General features: G+C 29.3%; 2 protein-coding genes across 2 annotated transcripts in view; one reads left to right on the top strand and one right to left on the bottom strand.

Annotated features, from left to right (window-relative positions):
• Positions 1 to 599: 599 nt before the first annotated feature.
• Positions 600 to 12,993, bottom strand: LOC129966776 (5' exonuclease Apollo-like). The gene is made up of 3 exons (XM_056081337.1): positions 12,866 to 12,993; positions 11,311 to 11,506; positions 600 to 3,836 (listed from the first exon to the last, which is right to left on the bottom strand). The coding sequence occupies exons 2-3, from the start codon at positions 11,503 to 11,505 to the stop codon at positions 2,676 to 2,678; spliced, it is 1,356 nt and encodes a 451-aa protein (XP_055937312.1). The 5' UTR covers position 11,506; positions 12,866 to 12,993; the 3' UTR covers positions 600 to 2,675.
• A 125-nt stretch (positions 12,994 to 13,118) lies between these two features.
• Positions 13,119 to 23,859, top strand: part of LOC129965612 (dynein regulatory complex protein 11-like) — a 117,920-nt gene continuing 107,179 nt past the window's right edge. Inside the window, exon 1 of the mRNA XM_056079657.1 lies at positions 13,119 to 13,201. The gene's annotated coding sequence lies outside the window, so the exon portion shown is untranslated. The remainder of the gene's footprint in view (positions 13,202 to 23,859) is intronic.

Below are 23,859 nucleotides of genomic sequence, written 5' to 3' on the forward strand. Positions count from 1 at the left end.
CCGTCCCTTTACAGAAGAAAGAGTCATTAGTTGCTGTTTTCGTGTTACATGGCCATCTCGTTCCCCGAATCTAATCCCATGTGACTTTTTTCTGTAGAGTTATTTAAAATCGAAAGTTTATCTTGGTGGAGTCTCGCACTTAATATTCCGTGTTATGTTTTCCTTTAAAACTGATATGAACATGCCTCCTGAAGTGCTGTATTCAGCTGTAGGGAGTACGGTGTACTGAATGAAATACTTAGTCCAAGAAAATGGCGGTCATATTGAAAATAGCCGATGTCTTCCCCAGAAAAGCGATTCTATTAAATAAAAACAAAAGAAAAGGAAGTCGAATAGAATATCCTCTTTTTTTAAAAATTTGCAACCATTTACAGAAGTTATTTTTTCGAATAAAGCACATTTGTGGAAAAATTCTTTGTTTTTCAGTTATCTCTTTACTGTAGCTTTTTAAAATTTTATAGTCCAGCTAAAATTTAGATCAAAAGCGCCACATTCGCCCTATCGACAACTTTTCGAACTAATTTTTTTTTTTTTTTTTTCCATGTCGTCAATTGTTCCCATACAAAATTTGGTGGCTTTGCGGCTACAGAGGTCTCTCAGTGTGTGAAAGAAAGAAAAAAACTAACCCTGCATATGAAATTCTTTCTTGAGAACTGTTTTGATTTTTAATACAATCTATTGACCTTTTTAATTGCTTAAACTATATCGCTCTACTATACACAACTGTATTGGAATTTATTGCCTATCTATAAATGATCTATTCTATACCTATTATCTATCTATACCTATATCTATATTAATTGTAATCCAAGGATTGTCCTTTCAATTCATGTATGATTGTTTTGATCAGTGTTTCCATTTACAAAAAGGAGATAAAAATTAATTTTCTAAGATGTAATTTCAAGATTTGTTTCCAATTTTTATATTACATATATTAAATATATCATGTTTTATTTAGGTTGCATATCTCTAAAACTAATAGTACATAAATTAACAACAATATATTTTATGCACCTACTAGCAGCCAAGGATGTTTAGGAGAAAAACGCCAATGTCTTTATGCCATGATTTAGGAAGTTTTACTCAGGACTATATACTCTTTATCACAAAAAAAAAAAAACCCTTCTATTATATGTATGTTTCTAATTTCCCCTTTATAATATATATGTTTTGTATGCTATGATAGTCTAGTCTAGTTTTGCATGCCACAATGCTCCATATAACTTTGAAGGAATCAAGCCAAAAGTTAGGAACTCCAACAAAAGACAAATATACACTAACCAAGTTAAGACCTGAAATTATGTTCATGGTTCAGTTTTACAGAACACTGTAGCTCAGATAATATCAAGTATGTGAAAATAGAAATTGCATAAATCGAACAGCAGGAATAAGAATTTTATCATGGGGAAATTCTCAATATTTTTTTTTAAATGAATGAACATACTGTACTGTATTCAATTATTAAAAAACTGCAATCTATTAAGACAAATAATTTTGGAATTGTTTCAAATATGTGTCAACTTTTAGTCAATGCTTTTCAGATGAAAGTTTAAAGCAAAACTGCTAGAAATAATCAGCAGCTTAGAGGGAATCCGGAAAAAGAATTACTCATATTAAAAAATTCTGATTGTTGGTTTTTGAATGTGACAAAGAAGGTCTACTTTTGATTTCCAAAATGGATTTAGATGCAATGAACTTTTTCACCTGAACTCTTTTAATGAATGAAATAATCACAGCCTACAATTCTTCAGCAAGTGACTTTAAGAAAAATAACTGTTGATACTAACATTGATATTTTAATGAAGCTTTTTGACTTGAATGCCAGTGATCAGAATATCTGCAAAAAGAGTCCCCTCCCCTTCTTCTTTGGAACAAAGAATTAAAACGGATTTAACAGATGCAATGTAGCAAAATAAACTGAATGCCATTACATTTCTTTGCATTAAAGAAAATTTAATTATATTGACATAAACAAAAGTGCAGTATAAAACAAAGTAAAAAATTCAATGGATATTTTTTATGGATGTTAAAGGTATGTTATTTATTACGTAGCATAGTTTTGAATTAATACTTGTAATATTACATGCTTTAAATATTATAAAGTACTTAGATGTTTCAAAAATACTTTATTATATCATAATTCGAAGATTATAAGCCAACTTTTTGTATGGTCACAGAAATGATTAATTTCAATCCCGTGAACAGCAAATCCCAGTTCATTCAAGAAAGTAATACAAGAATAAAAAAATTTTAAAAATTGAATGTAATAATATATACCTTTATGTTTTCTTTTTTATAATAAAAGCTGAAATAAAATATTACATTTTGACTAATCATCTTACATCAATTATAATGAAATTACAATAATATTGCACTTTATTTAACAATATAATGATCTAAAACTAAGAAATATATTTTTTAACACTGCCTTCCTTTCAGTTTTAACATGTAGACAAAAAGAACCAAAAAATTTTAATTATAATTTTAAAAAGTCAATAACTAAACAAGAAATTACAAGAAAGTGTACACAATAAAACTATTTGAACACTGACAACAGTAAAAAAGCTAAAACACAAATATTAAGATTCCTTTAATCTTTGTCATTATCACTAAGCAAAACAAAACAAAACAAAAAATATTCAAATTCCTACTAAGATTCCTATTCAATTCCTGTTTTAAGATTCTTGGATATAATAAATAGTTGGAAGTGCTTTTCCAGTTACATGAGTTATCTCCCACACTTGTGTTGATATTTCAGGTTCACTTTCCTCAGATATACCTGGGGAACTGTATTCTGCTATATCATCACCAATAAATTCCTCAGGTTCAATATGTATAGCATCCGGATCAGAATCGGTTTCTGAATCTTCACTAACAATGTATCGCACACCCACAGCAAGAGGCCTGCGCCACGGCTTATGTTCAGGTCGAGCAACTTTTCGTTTTTTCACGGGCATTGAGGCAGAAAATTGGGTTTCACATTCATTCATCGTTCTTTTAACAGTTTCTGGGATAGTAAATTCAAAAGAAACAGGTTCTCGAAGGAATTTGTGGAATTTACTCATATCAGCTCTGTCTGATATATCTGTGCCAAACAAACCCTTGGCATGCCTGGAAACAATAGGAACTATGGAACGGGGTCGAACTAGTTTCACAAACTCTTTTATTTCATAGTAGGAGGAATGATTAGAATAAGGTATGACATGAATATCATTACATTTTGAAAATGGTTTAAATTTAAATCCACAAAATCTAGCTGTGGCTAAAATGGCATGTGTTTTCATTTCATTGTTCCACTTTACAATGTTTTTTCCATTAATCTGATTTGTAGGAACAACGAAAATTTTTGTATTTGATTTATCAGTTGTTACTATATCTGACATTTCTAAAATATCCATAATATTCTTCCTACTTGGATACACATTTATTTTGCATTGCCTCTCTTTAGCAATTCTTTGAAGTAATTCTTCTTTACCTAAATTATCAAGACCCAGATATACTCTTTCACTTTGAACCAAACAAACACTAAGCTGGGACAAAACATTTTCGATGGCATCATCTCGAGTTGGAAATATACAGCTTGGAGAACAGTAAGTATTGTCCAAATATAATACATCTATAGGAGGCAATTCAAAGCCATCTAGTAAGTTAGGCCTAAACCTAAAATCCCCCGTATAAAGAATATCACCAAAGTAGCCACTCAACAAGAACATTACTGAACCTGGACAGTGATTAGCATCAAAAAGAGTCACAGTGATCATTTCTTGCCCTTCTTGGTCTATAGGAATAAGATGATCTTCTCCAATTTCCAAACTTCTCACTAGGTCAGGATTTATCTGTAAAAGTGTACAATAATCAGTTAGATTAAAAAATAAAAGAAAGGGAGAGAGATTAAAATAATGTCAAATAGAAATGCAATTTTCATAAAGAAATGGAAGAAATATGTTTTAAAAGTATCTATTAATTCATTCTATTTATTTTATTAAAAAAAAACTTTATGGTTATAGGAAAAAATTGCTCATAGTTAAATGCCACAAATTAATTCTTTTTTTTTTTTAAATAATAGAAATGAAACATAAATGAAAACTTAAAAATTATTTTATAATTTCTTTATTTGAATGAATTAATAGATACCCTCCAATTCCATTCTTTCTTTTATTTTCTAGTTTTGAAATGATTTCATTTGAGAAAAATACAATTTGAAATGATTTCATTTGAGAAAAATACATTTTAAAAATTTAATCCATCTGCAAAGAGGAATTAAAATAAAATATGCACATAATAATATTATCACAGTTTACAGCTCTAAAGTTGAAATTAAATGATTTTTATATATTATAGTTTATTAAAGAAAGCAATAACGAATCTATAAACATCATAAGTATTTTATGGAGTCTTAAATGAATCAAAACAAAAGAATATTCACAAAACTAAAGAGAATTAGAACACTAGGAGAAATTAATTAGATAATAAAAGAAACAAAAAAGTTAAGAGGATGAAGCATAAAGAAATGCATTACAAACAATCCGTTTTATATGACTAGTTATAAACAACTAAATTTTTTACAAAAATGTAAGAAATAGTTTTAAAAAATACTACTATTTTAACCCGTTTTTTTTTTTTTTTTTTTTTTTTTTTTTCAATTTTCATACAAAAATTCAGCTTTTTTTTTTCTCTTTATTTATTACAGATGATTAGTCAAATTTTATCTTAAAAATTAAGCAGTTTATAAGCACCTTTATGGAAAAAATTAAGGACCAACATTAAGATAATAGTTATAATTATGGAACTAAGGTACATTGAAATACACAAAAATGACCAAAAATTTTTTTAAATTTAAATTTTTTTAAATTTTAAATTAAAAAAAATACAAACATAAAATACCACCCATAACTACTACATATTTTTCATAAACACTAAAGCTAAGTTACTTAAAATGTTTTTCTGAAAGTTTCTTATCATTTTATTCCACATCTGAAATACTTTATTTACGTGACAGTCTGTATAAAAAAGTAAAAAATATTACATTCAAACTTCATTAAAATTTCAATTTCTTAATAGAAAAAAAGGTAAGGTTAAAAGGTAAACAAATCTGTGATTTAAAAAAAAAACATGTAAAATTTGAATATAATATCATTTATTATTTTATCAGCATTTAGTCAACTATCATGTAAAGCACTCTGGTGGAATCCACTCAATAAACATTAAAACAGAATTGAGAATATCAGCTCTCCATTCAAAATATCACCTCACATATTTTCAGAGGAACAAAAAACTAAAGAAGTTGCTACCAATAATATAAAGAAAAGACAGAATCTGATTCTTCAGTCTTTTTCTGGAAAAAAAGAAGTCTCTTTTAGAAAAGGAAATCGCTGAAATTGAATGCAATACTTGCCCAACAAAGCTGACAACCAAAGACTTTGTACTGCTAAAAAAAAAAAAAAAAATCTAATGAGTTATGAATAATTATTAATGAGAAAACTGAACAGTTGAGAGAGTTAGTGAAACTTCTAACTTTATGCCTCAAAACTTTTATTAATGCTGAATCCTCTTTAAATAGATGCAAGCAATTTTCAAAACACCCCAGAGTTTTGACTTTAAAAAAAGATTTAAAAAAAAGAAAAGAAAAGAAACCATGAACTGATCTCATTTTTCTGAATATTAAAATTCTTGAAATCAAGCAATTATGGGTTGACTACATTTTCCAAGAAATCTATATATCTATTAGAAAAGCATCACAATCATCTTCATCAATTTGTCTTTTCTGATGTAAGTACAAAAGAACTCATTTCATTTTATTTTCACACTTACAAGTTTTCTCTATCGTGTATAGTGGGTCAATCATTATGCATTCCAACACTTTTAAAACAAAATTCTGACAGCTATGCTTGAAAAGTGTATAATTTTTATCAGTTATTATTTTTTTTCTCCAGAATGTAATTTTCCAATAATTTATCTCATGTTATACCTGCAATCCTATTCTGCACTCTGTCAATTGTAGAATAGGATTCATTATCAGAAAATTTAAATTTACATAAGCTGTTTACTAAAGAAATTTCAGCTAAGATTTTTTTTTTTTTAAATGCAAGCACTATTTTATTAATTTATAAATATCTGATGCATAAAAAGGCAACAGTAGGACATCACTCTGATACATTTCAAGAAATGTCTTAATACGTTCTGCAACACATGCAAAAGAAAGGAACTTCTCACATATTAATTTACCTCTGGTAGCTTGAGAAACAATGAAAAATGATTTAAGGTAATGTTAAGAAGTTTACCACTTTCAACTAGTTTCACATAATTTATAACATCTTGTCAGATTTCAAATGCACATTTTTCTAACCATCTATGAATGCAGAACTTAAGAGGCAATTTATTAAGCTTAGAAGATTCTAAAAAATCTTTTCTTCCAGCAGGAGAATCTTTAAACGTATTAAACAGTGCCAACAAAATCGAAGATGGTTCCCATTCACCACAAGATTCAACTATTCAAAATGCATTATTCACTGTGTAATTCACATGTACCAATATTAACACACTCAATGCTATATTCTTTAAGTCCTGATAAAGAAATTCATGAAATTTTAAATTTACTGCTGGGCCACCCATGCTGATTTGTAACAATTTCTTTAGATCCATCCAACTTTGTAACTGCTCCTTGAAATGCTGTAAAGATATCAGAAGCTGTGGAATGCCCTATAAATAGAAATGAAATGTATCTTGTTTGAACTTTATCTTCAGCTAAACCTTATGTGTAAATAAAGCTGAATTTGCTGATTTGTTCTATTTGGAGTTTCTTCAAACAGTGAAATGTGACAGTTTCTTAAACTCTTCATATATTATATTCTGAAAGTATGGAGACAAGTCAAAATGACATAAATAGACTACTTTCCTTCTGCTGATAGAATATTTATATGTGATTGCACTATCAATGAACATCATGCAGACAATTTTACAAATATCATTGTTTGATTTATACAAATAGTGGCCAGTTAACACTTTCATGCACTACAAAATTTCTGCATCAAAAACAATTTTTTTTTTTAATTTTGCAGCAGAATCTGTTATAGTCATGGAATTAGAAGTAGAAGATACATTTAAAGAATTTATAATGACTGTTACAGCAGAAACAACATTCTGTGCATTCTTATACGAGTAATGTTTAGAATGCTACAAGATATAAATAAAAACAAATAAATAACCTTAAACACGTAATTATAAGAAATTCATAAAAAAATACACTTTTAAATCATTATAAATTATTATTAATTTATAAATTAGCAGAGCAATCTTGCTTTTACTACTTTTCACAACTTTTAATTTATCTTCAAATTTGCTGAAAGAAGAGTGGAATAAACAATTATATAAGTGTGTGTGTGTAATGATATTTTAAAATTTAATTTAATCCTAATTAATTTCAAAAGTTTTATCTAAATTCAACCCATATTAACTTCGTTCTAAAATATTTCCTGATCCATTTCCACCTTTTTTATTTAATTAATGCAACAGAAGCTCTGTAAAATTGCTGAGATCGACAAGTGCCCACACTCCGAGTGAAGGGATAAAAATTCGTCAATCTAACAAATTCTTTTAAAAGATCCCTATAACTCCCTTATCTAAATCGCCATGTGTAATGAAATCCCTATCAAAATCTCTCAGTATATAATCATGGGGATAAAGATTTCATTAGCTCTTTTCTCTTTTCGCTCTTGTGTCGTTCTGTGTTGATGTGTCTTGCCACTTCTGTTTGTACATAAATTATGCCTCCTGGATTGGAATAAAAGCGAAGTTTGAAATTTGAAAGTATCTTCTCTCTCTTTTGGCCTCTGCTTAAAAAATTATGTGTTACATATATATATGATGATATCTTTTAATTTAATTTAAATCCTAATGAATTTTTTTATTTTTTTATCTTAAATTAATCCGTGTTACTTCATTCTAAATTTTTTTTATTGCTTCCTAATCCACATTCTATTTAATTATTGTCAGCACATGTTGATACATTCTCTCTCTCTCTCTCTCTCTATATATATATATATATATATAACATGTGCTGGATGCATGTATATATATATATATATATATACACATAAACATATTTTAGCAGAAAAAAGAAATGAGCCTGAAATTTAACTTCGTTTTATTTTACCACAGAAGGTATGATATGCACAATGAAGAAGTGATGATCAAAAGATGTCCATTTGCCAATGCAATGGCAAATTGGCAGAAATTTTTCCCTTCAGTTATTTTACAATGAGATTTTGATAGGGATTTCCTTGACACATGTAGACTTAGGAAAGGTATCTTTAAAAGAATGTTGTAAGCATTAAGGATTTTTTCCTTATGAGTGTGGAAAATGCAAAAGTCATCCTTTTTGTAGAAGGTGTATTAGAATTTATTGAAAAAAGCAGTGTGAACTAAATCAGGAAATAAGATAACATCTTAAAACGAAGTTAACACTGGTTAATTTAAGATAAAAATTAGGAATTTAAGATTTAAATTAGATTTAAAAATATCATTACATATAGTCTATATATACAGAAAAAAAAGCTTGATTCTTTTTTTTTTTTTTTTTTAGCTTCTTATAACAAAGCTCATTACACACTTAAAATATTAATAAAATGATTTTCAAAGATAAGACATCATGAAATTATTAGCTTAAATCTAATAAGGTTTATTTGGATTTAATTCCAGTATCCTTAAAATATTCATAAAGCATCAAGCCATAAAAAAATTATATTTTGATATCTTTATCTTTGCTCACCAAGATTTTGCTCTGCATGGTGTCTCAAAAAGTAAGGTATCTTATTTCATCATTTATTTCCTTAAATACTGAGGCCACTTTTTACTTTTTATTAAATTTCTTTAAATAAAGTAGGCAAATATATATATAAAAAAATGCTTTGGTTTCTGTAGATGTTGATAATAAGTAACAAACATTAAATTTTCATAGAGAAAAAAGTCCAATAAGTAAAATATTTTCTTAAATACATCTATACACACATAAAGTTTTATGCATCCATCTTCAAAGCATGCATATAATTATTTCCAAATTTAGAGGGTCTTGTCATAAATTTTGATGGTGACATTTGTTTCAGAAAAGCAAATTTATTCAAACTGAAATATGAAATGAAACTTAATTGCAACTTTCTTCCAAGTCATCTTGTAATGAAAGGCAAATGCACACATCCCACTTCAGAAGCATGGACAGCTTTCTTCTTAGAGAAGAAAATTAGGGAATTTTCTTAAATATATGTGATCAGCTTCCAAAACACCTTGTAAGCTCATTGCTACCTTTCACCACTTTCTGTGAAACTGAAATTTTTCCACACAAAACTCGATTTATATTATGCATATATATATATATATATATATATATATATATATATATATATATATATATATATATATATATATATATATATATATATATATATATATAAAGCAAAGTAGCATCAAATCTATAGAAATGATATATTATGAATCTGAGGAAGATTTTAACTTCTTGAACAGAATCCATAAGAAAAACTCAACAGTTTTTAAACTAAAATTATGACACAGAAAATGTATAAATAAAATAAAATCTTACCCTTCATATGTGCTTTTACAACTGCTTCTCCCATATTAAAAATGTCAAATTCTTTGCAGCACCATGAGCATCTTACTTTATATTTATTTTTGGAAGCCTTCAACCATTTAGTATATTCAATTTTGAAAGTCCACAGAATTCAACACAGATTTTGCCCAGCATTTTGTTAAAATATACAACTTTTGCACAAAAATTACATGCAGTAAAAATATTTAAATAATTTATATATGAAAATATAATAAGTATTCTGCAAAGAAGTAACCACAGAACAAAAGTGCAATAATGAGTTTTAATCACAGCAAAAAAAACTTTATATATTTCTGGACAAAGCATGAAATTATCCCTGAAAAGAAACATTTTTTCTTTTGTTTACTAACACGAGCAATAGAGCATAAAAAAAGTTAAGTCAATGAAAAAGATACAATTTCTCCATGCACATATGCATGTATATAGTATATTGTCATATGCGAAGCATTTTTCAACTTTTGGACTCCTTAATGCAAATGAAGCAATAACTCTCATCACTTCATTGCAGGCAGCACTTTTCATTGAAGTATGAGAGAAACCAAAGAAAATTTATTCTTCTATTAGAGAAAATCTAGCTTCTGAAAAATCTGATTTTTTTTTTTTTTTCATAAATAAAAGTAAGCACTTTTAAGGCCCTTATATAAGGACCCTAAAAATAAGCAATTCTTAAGTACTTTTCATTATACTACATATTCTGCATTATGTATTTTTAATTAGTGCAACAAGATATAATAGATATTTTACTGAAATTTATGTATTTTTAAATATTTTTATAACAATAAATATAAATAAATTAATTCCTTAGTATTTTTTAGTTAAGAAAGAACACAAAAATTAGTTTTGAATTTTAACAATCAAAAATTAGATATTTATCTGTATAGAAGAAATATAAAAGAAAAGAATGAAAAGAAATAAAGTATTAAAAATACACAAAAATTGCAGTTCAAATCAGAAACACGGTCCTAAAAGAATAAATTTACAAGATCAAATTCATATATTTTCCATTTAATTGCAAAAGAAGTTGAATTACTAAACACATGAGTGGATAGGTGTCTGTATGCTCAGTCAAAAGAGGTGCAGCATAAAACTTGGGCTTTCTCTTAACATTATGAATGGCACCAAAGAGCCATAAAACACATTATCAGTTTATTCAGAATAAATAAAAAATATTCCATTTATAAATGTTATGGAATTTATCATAAATTGTCAGACATAAATCAGCAAGTGATAATTATTTATAGAAATTTTCAATAATTGTACTAACCAAGATAACAAGGCAAGCAGTTAAGGCATTATTAATTAAATCTTCTGTAATTTGAATTAGTAGTATTAATTTAAAAGATCAATTTTAGCATACATAACAGGGTTTTGAGGAACATTTAGATTACTGACAAAGATATAAGGAAAAACTAAAGTTTTTGTGTTTAAAAGTTAATTAATATTAAGTTTCAAGGTTAGTACATCTTGGTAAAACTTAAATTTGTAAAGTTAAAAAAAAAGTATTTAATACAATTCTTTTCTTTCTTTTTTTGATTAAGACAGAAAATTCTGCAAAACTAATTAAGAATCTGAAATGAATTTAGCTACAGAAACATTTTTTATAAATATATACTTAATCTCTTTTAATTTCTTGTCAAAGTTTTATTTGACTTAAATATTATAAACCTATTTATCAAATAATAAATACTTACTTTAAGATTACGGATGAGGAATTTCGCAGTAATTGGTGAAGTATAAATAGGATACTTCCAAGAACTATTAAGGCCCACAATGTGATCAGCATGGAAATGGGACAGGAAAAATATTCGAGTTTGAGGATAACTTTTGATATTCCACATATCAATGGCTATAGGAGTACCAGGAATTGCATGCCCATTTCCCAACATGCTAAAAAATTTTTTTTTGTAAATACAGGAAAATAAAATTGATAATTAAATTTAAATATTTTTTTTTTATTTAGAAATAAAATCAAGCAAAGATAAAAGTATTTTTAAAAGTTAACAATATTTATTAATATATAAAATTATAGAAAATGAAGAATTTCATAGATTTTTCTTCTATAAAATATAAAAAAAAAACTATATCAATTTAACTGACTTTATTACACCCAACAGCTATCCTAACTGAATAAGCTATGAGTAACAAAGCCACTTTCCAGTTGGTAGAATTCCAGTGGTCATGCTACTACATTCGTGGTTAAAATTTCTTCTGTTACAAAACTGCTCAGCTAATAGAATTGAACCAGAAACAGAAAATATTCAGATATGTTCAGAAAATCTGCAAATATTAAGTTGTTAAATAATTAACCAAATGAAAATTTAAAATTAGTGTAAAATCATTTGACTCTATTTAATCTATATTTGTTCTATCTATGCAACAATTACTTTGTATATAATAATATGAAATGTGTAGCTATATAATCACGTTCTCAAATTCTGCTATTCAAATCTGCATTTTATTCTTTCAATAAGATCCTGATACATAACTTTAGATCTTAAGTTGTACAAAATGAGCTTCTAAAATAAAGGGAAAATAAATACCTAATATTAAAAGAAATCAATCAATCCTTTACTAATTACATTTCTAATTTTTGAAAGCATACTCATTATTATTTGCAACATATCAAATCCATATTTCATATGCATGGTTCACCTGAAATAGTTTTGAGAAAAATGCTCTAAATGAGATGTTGCACTAAAGGGAAACATTATTGTTTCGAATTCAAAGTTTTTGAAAATTTTAAAAATATGTGGAAAAGAAATGACATATTCAAAATAATAATAATGAAAAAAAAAATCAGCCTTAAAAGCAGACACATGAAAGAAAAAAGGCAATTATAAAAAAAGGCGTGGAAGCTATTAATTTTCATTTCATAAATTTAATTCAGTGTTTTTGTACCTAAGACAAAATATTTAATTTCACACATTAAATTTAATCATTATTTTATCTCCAGTTCAAAGCTTGCTATTTTTAAATCAAACGTTTTAAAATTTACATGTAATAAATCTGAGTAACTTGAATATTGTTTTGGTTGGAAAAGACAAAAAGGGCCATCATCCCTCTTTACTAGTAATATTTACAATCTACTTAGACATAAAATTCTAAAAAACTGTAGTTTTAAACTAATTTATAATACTCAAAATTTAAAGTTAAGAAAAGTCACTACATTATTATCAAAAAGGTATAAAATTTGCATGAAATGTATAACATTAAAATCGGGAGGGATGTTTACGATGATTTTCTTACATTGACTTTCCTACAAAGCAGGAGCAGGATCAAAAACTAATGCATCAAATTTACATATACCGCCAAACCAGTAATGATAAAAAGAAATTAAACCAAAAGATCTTGGAGCGTTTATAAACGAAACTCGCTCGTTTATTCAATTGGATAATATTTCGCGCATGCGTATATGTCACAGTCGCTAGCGGAAAACGTTTGTTGAAGAATTGGAATACTGTGCAGACCTCTTTTTGGTGTACTCTGCATCGGGTTGTCATGGCAATATGTGTAAGCGATTGGTATGAAAAATCTTCCAGGAAGAAAGTCGTAATTTAAGGAACAAAGCATATTTTAAATATTGTAAGTATATTTTATTTTTGTTAAAAGCATGTTGTTTTAACTCAATATGTTATGTGATATGTTTTATTTCCACTTTAATGTTATGGGGTACAAGTAAGTTACGATGCCATGAAAATTAAGTTGTATTTATTTCAACAACCATTCACTGGTGTAATTTATTACATTTTACAATCTTCTCAGCATTAATGAGCAGAGGCTTTGGAATATACTTACCTCAATCGTGGGTAAAAGAGTTATAATATTGTACCTGTGAGCAAAGAAATATTGTAAAAGTTTAACATACTATATATAACACTGCTTTTATTTCTAATAGATTACTAGCCGCCTTTGGCTACCAGGTTGTTCACTGGAATTAATGGTTGATCGAAATTTCATTTAAATATTTAGAATAAATTGGTTTCAATAGCTTGTTTAGCAAAATATTTTTGATAGACATATATAATCCATATATCAGTAGCACTACAAAGCTGCACAGCATTTTGGAAATATTGTGAACACTGTGAAATACTGAATTCAATGCCACTGTGAAATACTGAATCAATAATATTTTATAACACATAACAATATTTATAAGGTATTGAAATTTTAAAAGCATTGTTACAGTACAATTCTTGCACAAAAGATATTGGTTTTAGTTTAATAATTCATTTAATTAGAGATTAATATCGATCAGTAAAAAAAAAGCTATATATTTTATACATTTCAATATTGTAAAAAATACTGCGTACCATCCTATTTTCTAAATTTGACACTATTATGCTATATAATGTGCTACTTGGGTACTATTTCATAAGCTTTACATAGTTTTGCTCTGGTACAATGCATTTATACTTTTTTTTTCTCTTTTATATCTTTATACAATTAATAATATCACAGGAAAGAAGAGTAGTGCTTAAGAAAGGCGGCACTAAACGGCACGTTCATGATTCTTATTGTAAGAAAAACAAAATTTCACAATTTTTTTAAAAAGCATTTTGAACTAAACCGATCCACCGCGGAAAAAAAATTTACCGAAAAATTGTATCTTTATATCCCACGATGGAAAGAAAAGCCAGGATGATGTGTTAATAGCAACAATGAAAGCCATTTGAGTTTCATTTAAACAACGAAATAAGCCTAAAATATTTTTAAAAATTAATTAAAAATCGACAAAAAATTTATAGCAATTAAACTTTTATTTTGAAAAGATAATATTTGAAATTATAAAATGACGCAAAAATCATTTTTGTATTCATATATTTTTTGCATTTATGGTGAAAAAACATTAAAATTTCGTTTTTTAAAATTAATTAACATTTTAAAGGAAATCGCTCCTACATTTACTCAACATTCCTGCACTTAAAAGTATGGCGGCGAGTTTTGTAGTTTCAAGTTAAAATGGTTTGGCCTACGGTTGTATCTTTATTATAAATGAGATTAAATATTATCAGTCAAAATTCCTTTGCTTAAAATTCGAGATCGAAATATTTCACCAAAAATCTGTTTTTCTGTTATGGAATTATGGAAAGCTATGAAATATTGTTGCCAAATAATACCAGGTTTAATTAAAGCTCTGCATTTTTTCCCTAATAAACGGGTTTTACTTCGGAAAAAATTTAACGGATTTTTTTCCCTATACAGAGATTTTATATTTATGTCATTTTGCATAATATATCAAAAATCCTCAAAGTTCTGATGTACTCGTCCCCATTTTGAGGAAAGGTTACGAAAATTGTATTTTAGAAATCTGGAATAGGTTAGGGATGACGAATATTTTAAGAGCGGTTATTACGCAACCAATATCAAAAAGTCACAAATACTAGACATCAATACTTTTCAAAGAGGGGTGTGATTGAAATCCTTGACATGATCTTACTGGTGATATTTCGATTACAGATCACGATAGAAAGTAACAATCAATACGATCTGTCCAATGGAAAGTCTCAAACAAGAATTCAATCATGCATAGGGAAAGTCCCTTGCACATTGACGCATGTTCCTGGTACAGATCTCTCACAAATAGTTGTGCCGGGCGCCGGAACCTATTGATCACATGCAGAGAGTTTCCCATTTCACAAAGAGTCATAGTCCGAGCTCTTCCGATCTTATCGCAAGATAATGATTATTGCTTTAAGCAATGCGCGGCTTGTCTCACTGTACGAAAACAAGATTTCTTTCGCACTCAAGTCACCACAGAAAAATATTTTCTTGTTTTTTTTAAAAACAATTTTCTGCAGATATTCAATGCTCCAAACAAATTTCATATGCAATATCCTTAAATGGATATAAACACCATAATTACTATTTTTCCATGATTGGAACGATTTAATATTAGCATAATTAAATTTTCTGGGCCTAGTTAGCATGAGAATTCTGCTGCTTTGAATGATTACCCAATTCTTTTAAAAACAATATTTACAGTTTATTTTTTTCTTTTAAAATTAAAAAGGATATTTTAAATAAATTGCTAATGATAAATTTCTCTTTATGGATTTAAAAAAACGATGGATGATGCACAGAAATTCATCCAAATGTAATCATTTTTTGTAAATGTATAACAGAAAATCTAAATGCTGGCATAACGTATATATCAATACTTTTGTTATATACGTCATGCCAGCATTTAGATTTTCCGAAAGGGGGGTTCTAGAAGTATATATAAGATAACATTACATATCATCAATATTATAGTTGGCAAAAAAAAAAAAAAAAATGCTTCGTTTATTGAAATTTCCGGAATTTAACGGGAAAAAATTATAAAGTTCGCATTTAAAATATTTATTTATTCCTTTTGTAAAAAACTGATTTTTTTAAAGTATTTTTAATTTAAATGAAGCTAAATAAATTACCAATTTAACATAACATTTCTTCTACCCCCTCCCCCCCTTCTACAAAGTGTTCTAGAAGTATATATAAGATAACCGAAATCATTAGACTAGAAAATATAATCTCATAAATGTACAAAAGAAGTTATTTCAAGAAAATGCCAGTAATGCTTGCTGTGTCTCAATCATTCTAATATAAAGATTTTTTAAAAAAAATAATCTAATCGCAATTTCTGAAAATGAAGGAAGAAAAATTGCTGAAAAAGAGTTGCAACCAGCCTTTTGATTGTCAGTCATGTGTATTCTAGATTGTATGTCTATACACTATTTTTATTGAAATTGTATTTTATTTTTCACAGAAAGTTTTAATAAAAGAAACGCACGTAAATTATATTAAAAAATCGTAGAACTTCGTAAATCGTAATCGTAAAATCGAAACTGTAAATCGTAATCGAAAAATCGTAAAACTCCATTAATTATAAAATATTGATTATCAAAACTAAAATACCTTCAAATTAACATTCTTATATATTAAAATAAATTCTGCATTTTTTAAAAAAAATGTATATCATAAAATTTTTAGCCATGTTTCGTAGAAAACGCTTAAAAAAAATCGGTATCTTGTAGGACATAGCTAAATAAAGTGTTTTTGTACCGCAATTCTATATACTCTTAGGAATTAAAAAAAAAAAAAAAAATAACAGTAAAATTAATACATTATTTCGCTAATATAAATATTATAACCATAAAGGTTTTAAAAGATTGTGATTTATAGATTATTATTGATTATTGTGATTGTGATTTATAGATTATTATGTGATTATTATTTTTATTAAAAAAAAAAAAGAAAAAAGAAAAAAAGAAAATGTTTTTGCGTAATTTTTTTTTTTCTGATTCAAACCTAATTTTATAGCCGCATTCCTAAAAATGACACTATCAATGGTTTTTCTTTTTCATTAAGAGTGTAAAAATCTAGTTGAGCCTATAAGATTCTCTTATATGCTTGGCGTAGCACATAAAATTACCCTAATTTAATATATAAATTAAACAATTAAGTATTTCCTAAATTTTGTCCTTTATATAAGAAGAAACTTTAAAAAAAATCCGATGAGTTAAAAACTTTGATATTGTCTATATTTATTGTTCCTATGCAGATTATTAAAAATTGAAAACTATTCAAACAAAAATAATAAATCATTCAACAATTTAATTTAACTTAACAATAGAAAAATATTGCTATCATTTTAAATATTGCTACTCCTCAAATATCCTATTTAGTCAGCGTCAATAAATAATTAATAAAAAACTTAATAAGAAAAAAAAAAGTTTTTTTTTTTTTTTTTTTTTTTTTTTTAAACAAACAAAAAAAAAAAAAAAAAAGCTAAAAATATTTTTTATATCTTAAGCACAAAATAATCGGATATTTGGTCGGCCTCTTGATGCTATCATAAAAGGCATAAATATCGAGTTACTTATTTATTTCTGGCAAATGTTTTATCTGATTGGCTGTATGTTTTCCAACGAGTTCAATCCTTTTGAGTTCCGACAGAATTAGGTGGCGAAACGGCATGTCAAGGATTGATAATTAATCCCATTCAAGAAATTTGGAATCTCACAGAGAACATCAGAAATCGCCTCAGACCAATGATATATGTTAAGGCGCTTTGTTGCAATTAAATTGACGCGTTTTATCATATTTGGTTCTGTTTATAAGTTTAAACAGATATACGAATTTTTAAGCATAAGAATTATTTCTGTTACTTCGTAAAATTCATAAAGAAATTCAAAATTAATTTGAAAAGAAGAAAAAAATTAAATTTCTTTTGTACAACAATGCAGGGGGAAAAGGCGCATTTGGTTTTGCATATTAATTAATAAAAATGTTGAGAGATTGAAAACAAAACAATGACTTTGAAAGTCTTTTATGATAAGATAGATTCATAAGATATTTGGAAATTATTTTATGCATATGGAATATTTTGAAATGTTAGATTCTAAACTTACAGCTGATAAAAATGTCTTAAAAATATTCCATAACGAAAATAATGTAATGATTAATAATGATTTAAAATGAGACAATTTCGTACCAATTTTGAAAAAACTGTATACCTGAAACATAATCTACATAATGTAAGCATATATTCTTTGAAAGCAGATGGAAGTTTCGAAGATAGTGAAGACACTTTGCATTTTTAAGATCGTTTTATTCTCTCCCGAGAAGTATGCATGATTTATTTACAAAAGGAGCGGACAAGGCATGTCCGCCACAGTGCGCTACAAGAGCAGAAGTGGGAAAGAAGAGAGAAATAAAATATCCCTCGTCTTATATAACATGAGATATTGATAGGGGAAATATTTTTTCATAGTGCTAATATATATATATTATAATCCGTATCAAAAATATTAATTTAAATATGACAACACTTTTGTTTGTGCACGCATGTATGTTTGTGTAATTCTTAGTTTTCTTATGTGTACAAACATTTCCGCATGAGATTATTTTGGAGAAGAACTGAAATTAATTTTTAAATTAAATGAATTTCACCTTGGGAGAATTGACGGCTTCGTAAATGACATGGAAAAAAAAACTTTTTAAAATCAATTTTCTTTAAAACATGCTATTTTTTCTACAAGAATTCAGATTTAAAACATGAAAGCATTAGGAAAATATTATTTCAAATGAAATTTCATCCCGATACTCCCCCCCCTCTGTTTTCCCAAGTGTGTTAAATATGAAACAACGCGTTCAAAATGCTTACTAATTGAAATTGGCACGTGAGTAAAAGATTTACGGAAAATCAGCAGATGTTTTGTACTTGGGAGGTCTGTTCTTTAGTCGCCCTGTTCTTTACCAACTTTTACGACTCGACTTCTGGGAAAAAATACTTTCTGAAAAAGAGGATCAATATCTTTAAATTAAATAGGCAATTACTAAACACACGTGGAGACTTGAATATTTTTTTTCTTCACCACTCTTTCTGACATTTGCAGTTTTATTTTGTTTTCGGCTTCTTACATTGTTAGAGTTTTGAATCCCTCCGGTGAAGAAAAGGGAAAAATTTGTTCGCCTAACCAGATGTATTCGAGACGCCGGCGCGGCGACGTGTACACTCTCTCTCTCGTGTTTGTGTTGTGATGTGCTTGTGTGATAGTTTAGAATGTCTGTGTCCATATATGTGTGAAAATAAAACCTATGAAAATTTCAACTCTTGCTTCGTCATTAATGGAGTTGTCATGCACTGACTAAACATCGTGGTGACCCGGACGTAATATGTTGAAATTTGGAATTTGGAATTTTTTGGCGAGCACGACAATTTGTAGGAAGCGCAGTGAGAACCAGAGGTGGGCACAGATTTTTTGAATGATTTAGTTTAAAACGGACATTAATAGATTAAGGGGAAAAGGGAAAGGATTACGTACTATCTTCACGAAAAATTTATAAAAATAAAAAATACCTTAAGTAAAGAAATTTCTAATGAATATACGAAAGAAACCAAACTTAATGAGCTTGTGAGTTTAAAAGCTCAGCTCACGAAAACATTGAAGGATTTAATGAGCGTGGATGATAGTATCCAATTAAATATGAACCTAAGCGAAATGGCAGACGAAATTGAGTTATGCGAAGATTACAAAGACAAAGCAATCGATCGAACATCTAAGCTAGACAGGCAAATAGAAAATTTGAGGGATATTCCACAAGTAAGGACAAACAGTATAGTTACGCATAACGCGGAAAATATTATCCTCTTAAGAAATCAAAGTGTTAATTTATCGAAATTAAGTATACAAACCTTTCAGGGCGATTGTAGTCAAATATAGATTTTTGGAATTCCGTCGAAGTTGCAATTCATAAAAATGATTCATTAACAAAAATGGAGAAATTTGCTTATCTAAAAACGTATCTTCGTGGAATTGCCTTAAATGCTGTATCGGGATTTTCATTAACTGAGCAAAATTATGGTGCGTCGATAGAGTTATTAAAAGAAAGATTTGGCCGAACAGATATAATCATATTTTCTCACATGCATAAACTTTTATTGATTGATCCAGTAAAAACTTACTCAAATGTAACAGGCTGAAGAAAAATGTATGATGCAATAGAAACTCAAATTAGATCGTTGCAGTCATTAAATGTAGCTACAGGTACTTATAGTAACCTATTGTGCCCTGTAATACTACAAAAGCTACCAGGAGAATTAAATTTAAATTATAATCGTCAACGTAAGGCAGGTGAATTATTTGATATCACTAATTTAGTAGAATTCATAGGAATTGAAGTAAAATGCAGGGAAGCTTCGTTATTACTGGCAAACCTCAACATTTCGAATGCAAAAGAATATTCATTTAGAAACAAAACTGATCAGGGTTACAAAAAAATAGATATTCTTCGCATACGAATGCCTTAACGACACACGCTGACTCATCTCACCATAAATATGAATCGAATCGTAAATTTAATTCAAAAAGAAACTATTATCCTTCTTCCAGTGACAGACTGAGTAATAAAAAAGGTATCTTTTGTACTGAAAAACACGCGAGTCATGATTGCTCACTTAGTATTAATGAAAAGAAAAAATCGTCAATGGCTAAAGGAAAATGCTTTATATGTTTTCAAAATAATATAAGAAAATTCTACAATGGTAATTATCATAATTGTAAGCTCTGTGGTTCTTTTTCGCATAATTCTTTAATTTGTGAAAGACTGCAATCCGAAACCGAAACTAAGAATACTTCCCCTCCAATCGAAGTAGAGACTTTTATCCCCAAAGAAAATAATACAGCTTCTACCATGATATCTTTCAGCACCGATTCAAATAAAAGAAAAAATAGGGTCCCTGGTTTGGTTTTATTACAAACATTTTCAGCTGCCGTGAACGGACGCACTTGCGTTATATGTTGGATTGCGGGGCCAATAAATTCTTTAATTTGAGGTGGTCGAGGAATTGGAATTGAAAACAGTGGGCAAGGAAGTTCTAGCTATTCACACTTTCGGAAGTAAAACCGCTGAGCGTCGTGTTTACGATTTAGTGGAGATTACGTTAAGGAATGTGCGACTCGGTGTGTTGAAATATAAGTGGTTGTTTTTGACTCGATTACTTCGGTGAAAATTCATACTCCATCGCAGTTTGTTAGAAACATACGTTGGAAAAGGGAATTGAATTAGCAGATGTTAGTACTTCTGAGAGGATTGATGTCTTGATTAGTTCGGATTATATTTCAGAGGTTTTAGGCGAAAGGAATATAAAGATTAGTAAAAGATTGATTGCAGCTGATCGTATTTTCGGATATTTACTACTGGGAAAGGAGATGGGAATTGATTGTTAAGAGATATCTGCTAACCATTTGATCGTCGAGGGTGAGGAATGGAGCTTTGATAGCGTAAAAGATTTGTAGTTATTAGAAACGATTGGGATAAATGCGGATAAAGAAGTGTCTCTATCAGATAAACAAAATACGACGTATAAAGACAAAAGATACGAAACTCCTTTGTTATGGAAGGAGGATAGGAAGGCATTAAACAGTAATTATGAAATTGCAAAACGCCTTTTATTTGGTTTAAACAAGATATTAGATAAAAACAAAGAATTATTTGTTGAATACGATGGCATCATTAAGGAACACTTAAGAGAAGTTATTATAGAGCGAGTAGATTTGAATTTAGACCAAAATATAAACGCAGGTTATTTTCTTCCACATCACGCTGTAGTGCGAGAACGGAAGAATAGTACAAAGGTTAGGATTGTCTTTGACGCATCATCAAAGGGAAAAGGTGCGTTATCGTTAAACGATTGTTTAGAAAGAGGACCGAACTTAAATCCTGATTTACTTGAAATCTTGTTACGGTTTAGTTTACACAAAATTGCATTTCGTGCTGATATCCAGCGCGCTTCTTTAGAAGTAGGGATCGCCGAGAAAGATAGGCAATTTCTGAAATTCTTATGGATAAAACGGGATGCTCCTAATTTCGGTTTCAGCTCTCACAATATTGGAACATTCCAGTATAAAAGAGTCACCTTTGGAGTGAAATGCAGCCCATTATTACTTGCCGCAGTTATTAAACTGCATTTAGAAAAATTCGAAAGTGAATATGAAGAAGCGTGTAAAATGTTGCGCTATTTGTACGTAGATGACCTAGCAGCTGGCACGTCAAGCGTTTCCGAAGCTATAAAATTGAACAAAGAGATGATTTACATTTTAAGTCAGGCCAGCATGAATCTTCGAAGATGGGCTATGAACTCCCCAATTCTAAATGAAGCTCGGGAACAAGCTTATGTTTACTGCCTTAAAACATCTGAAGAATTATGTGTGCCATTAAAAATTCTTGAACTCATTTGGGACAATATCAACGATAAATTTACCATAGACATTCGTCAAATTTCTAAGATGAAGGACAGTAATCTTTCAAAGCGATTGATTCTGAGCATCTGTGGGATGCTATTTGATCCATTGGGGATTATAACCCCTTTCACTGTCAGAATAAAATTGTTACTACGGAACACCTGGGAACGGGAGCTGAAATGGGATGAACCACTACCACCAGACATTTAAGAGATATTTCTGTCATGGCTGGATGAGGTAAAAACTATCCCTCTGATTTCTTTGCCTCGTCCTTACTTCCTTGATGCAGAGACTCCAATGGCTGAAATTCACATTTTCTTCGATGCAAGCCCAAAGGCTTATAGTTGTGTGGCCTACTTCAGGAAAGTGACCAACGGGAAGGTGAACTCCAGTTTCATAATGGCGAAATGCCGCCTAGCTCGACTGAAAAAATTGAATCTGCCCAAACTCGAAATCATGGGAGTCCTTGTTTCTGCCAGATTAGCAGAATTTTTAAAACGAGCATTTCCCTGGATTACATCTGACCACATCTTCTTCTGGTCGGGTTCGCAAATCAGCAATAATTGGATAAAAGGAGACCCTCTACGATGGAAGGAGTTTGTGAGAAATCGCGTACGGGAGATCCAGGAGAAAACCAATTGAGACCAGTGGAATTACTGCAGAGGAAAGACGAACCCCGCAGACAAGTTAACCCGAGGACTGTCTATCCGAGTGTTAGCGCAAGATGATGTTTAGTGGCATAGTCCAGACTGGTTGTTTAACCCAGATCTATGCCTTGACAACGCAGTGAACAGCGAATTCAACGAAGTTGAAGTAACAAACGAACTAAAGAAAGACTATGTTCCAGCGAGCAACATAGTAATGACTGTAATCGGAACTAATTGTGATGATTTTCTCGATAAACTTCTCAAAATCACAAATGACTATGCAAAACTGATTCGTATTATTTCGTATATTTTTAGATTTTCAGCTAATTACAGGTACCCTCAGTCAAGGACTGCAGGGCCCATTACGGCTGATGAAAGGATTCAGGCAGAAAACCAATTAATCCGACTGGTTCAAAATGGTAAGTTTAAGGAGGAAATCAGAGATCTGAAAAGAGGTAAGAATGTTTCAAAGAAAAGTAAACTGTCAACCTTAAATGTATTTTCGGACGAAAATGATATTTTAAGAGGGGGAGGCAGGTTAAAAAATTTCAAATGAAATGTTTATTCAAAATAACGTTCGGAAGCCTACGCCAGCTGTTGGATTGAAGTGGGACTGCCGGGATGTCAGTCTTTGAAGAGGAGAGAAATGTTACAAATCTGTAATTTTGCTATCCGGCACGAATAGTGCCATCCTGGAAAAACCGTTAAAATCTTTGTAAGATCTGTACTGTGCGTGCTGAGCTTGGTGACCATTTGGCGACTTGGCGATGAATTTGGCGAGTTTGGCGACTAAATGGATCATACTGGAAAGTTCGAGAAGTTTCACGATCCATCCAGTAATAACCGAGATACACCGAGGTACGCCCTG

Source organism: Argiope bruennichi, chromosome 4 (assembly GCF_947563725.1).
Source record: "Argiope bruennichi chromosome 4, qqArgBrue1.1, whole genome shotgun sequence".
NCBI classification, from domain to species: Eukaryota; Metazoa; Arthropoda; class Arachnida; order Araneae; family Araneidae; genus Argiope; species Argiope bruennichi.

Excerpts from the sequence above, each read along its gene's own strand:
- LOC129966776 (XM_056081337.1), bottom strand. The coding sequence starts at position 11,505 with ATGTTGGGAAATGGGCATGCAATTCCTGGTACTCCTATAGCCATTGAT. Across the intron at positions 3,837-11,310 it reads TCCTCATCCGTAATCTTAAA|ATAAATCCTGACCTAGTGAG; the intron begins GTAAGTATTTAT and ends ACACTTTTACAG.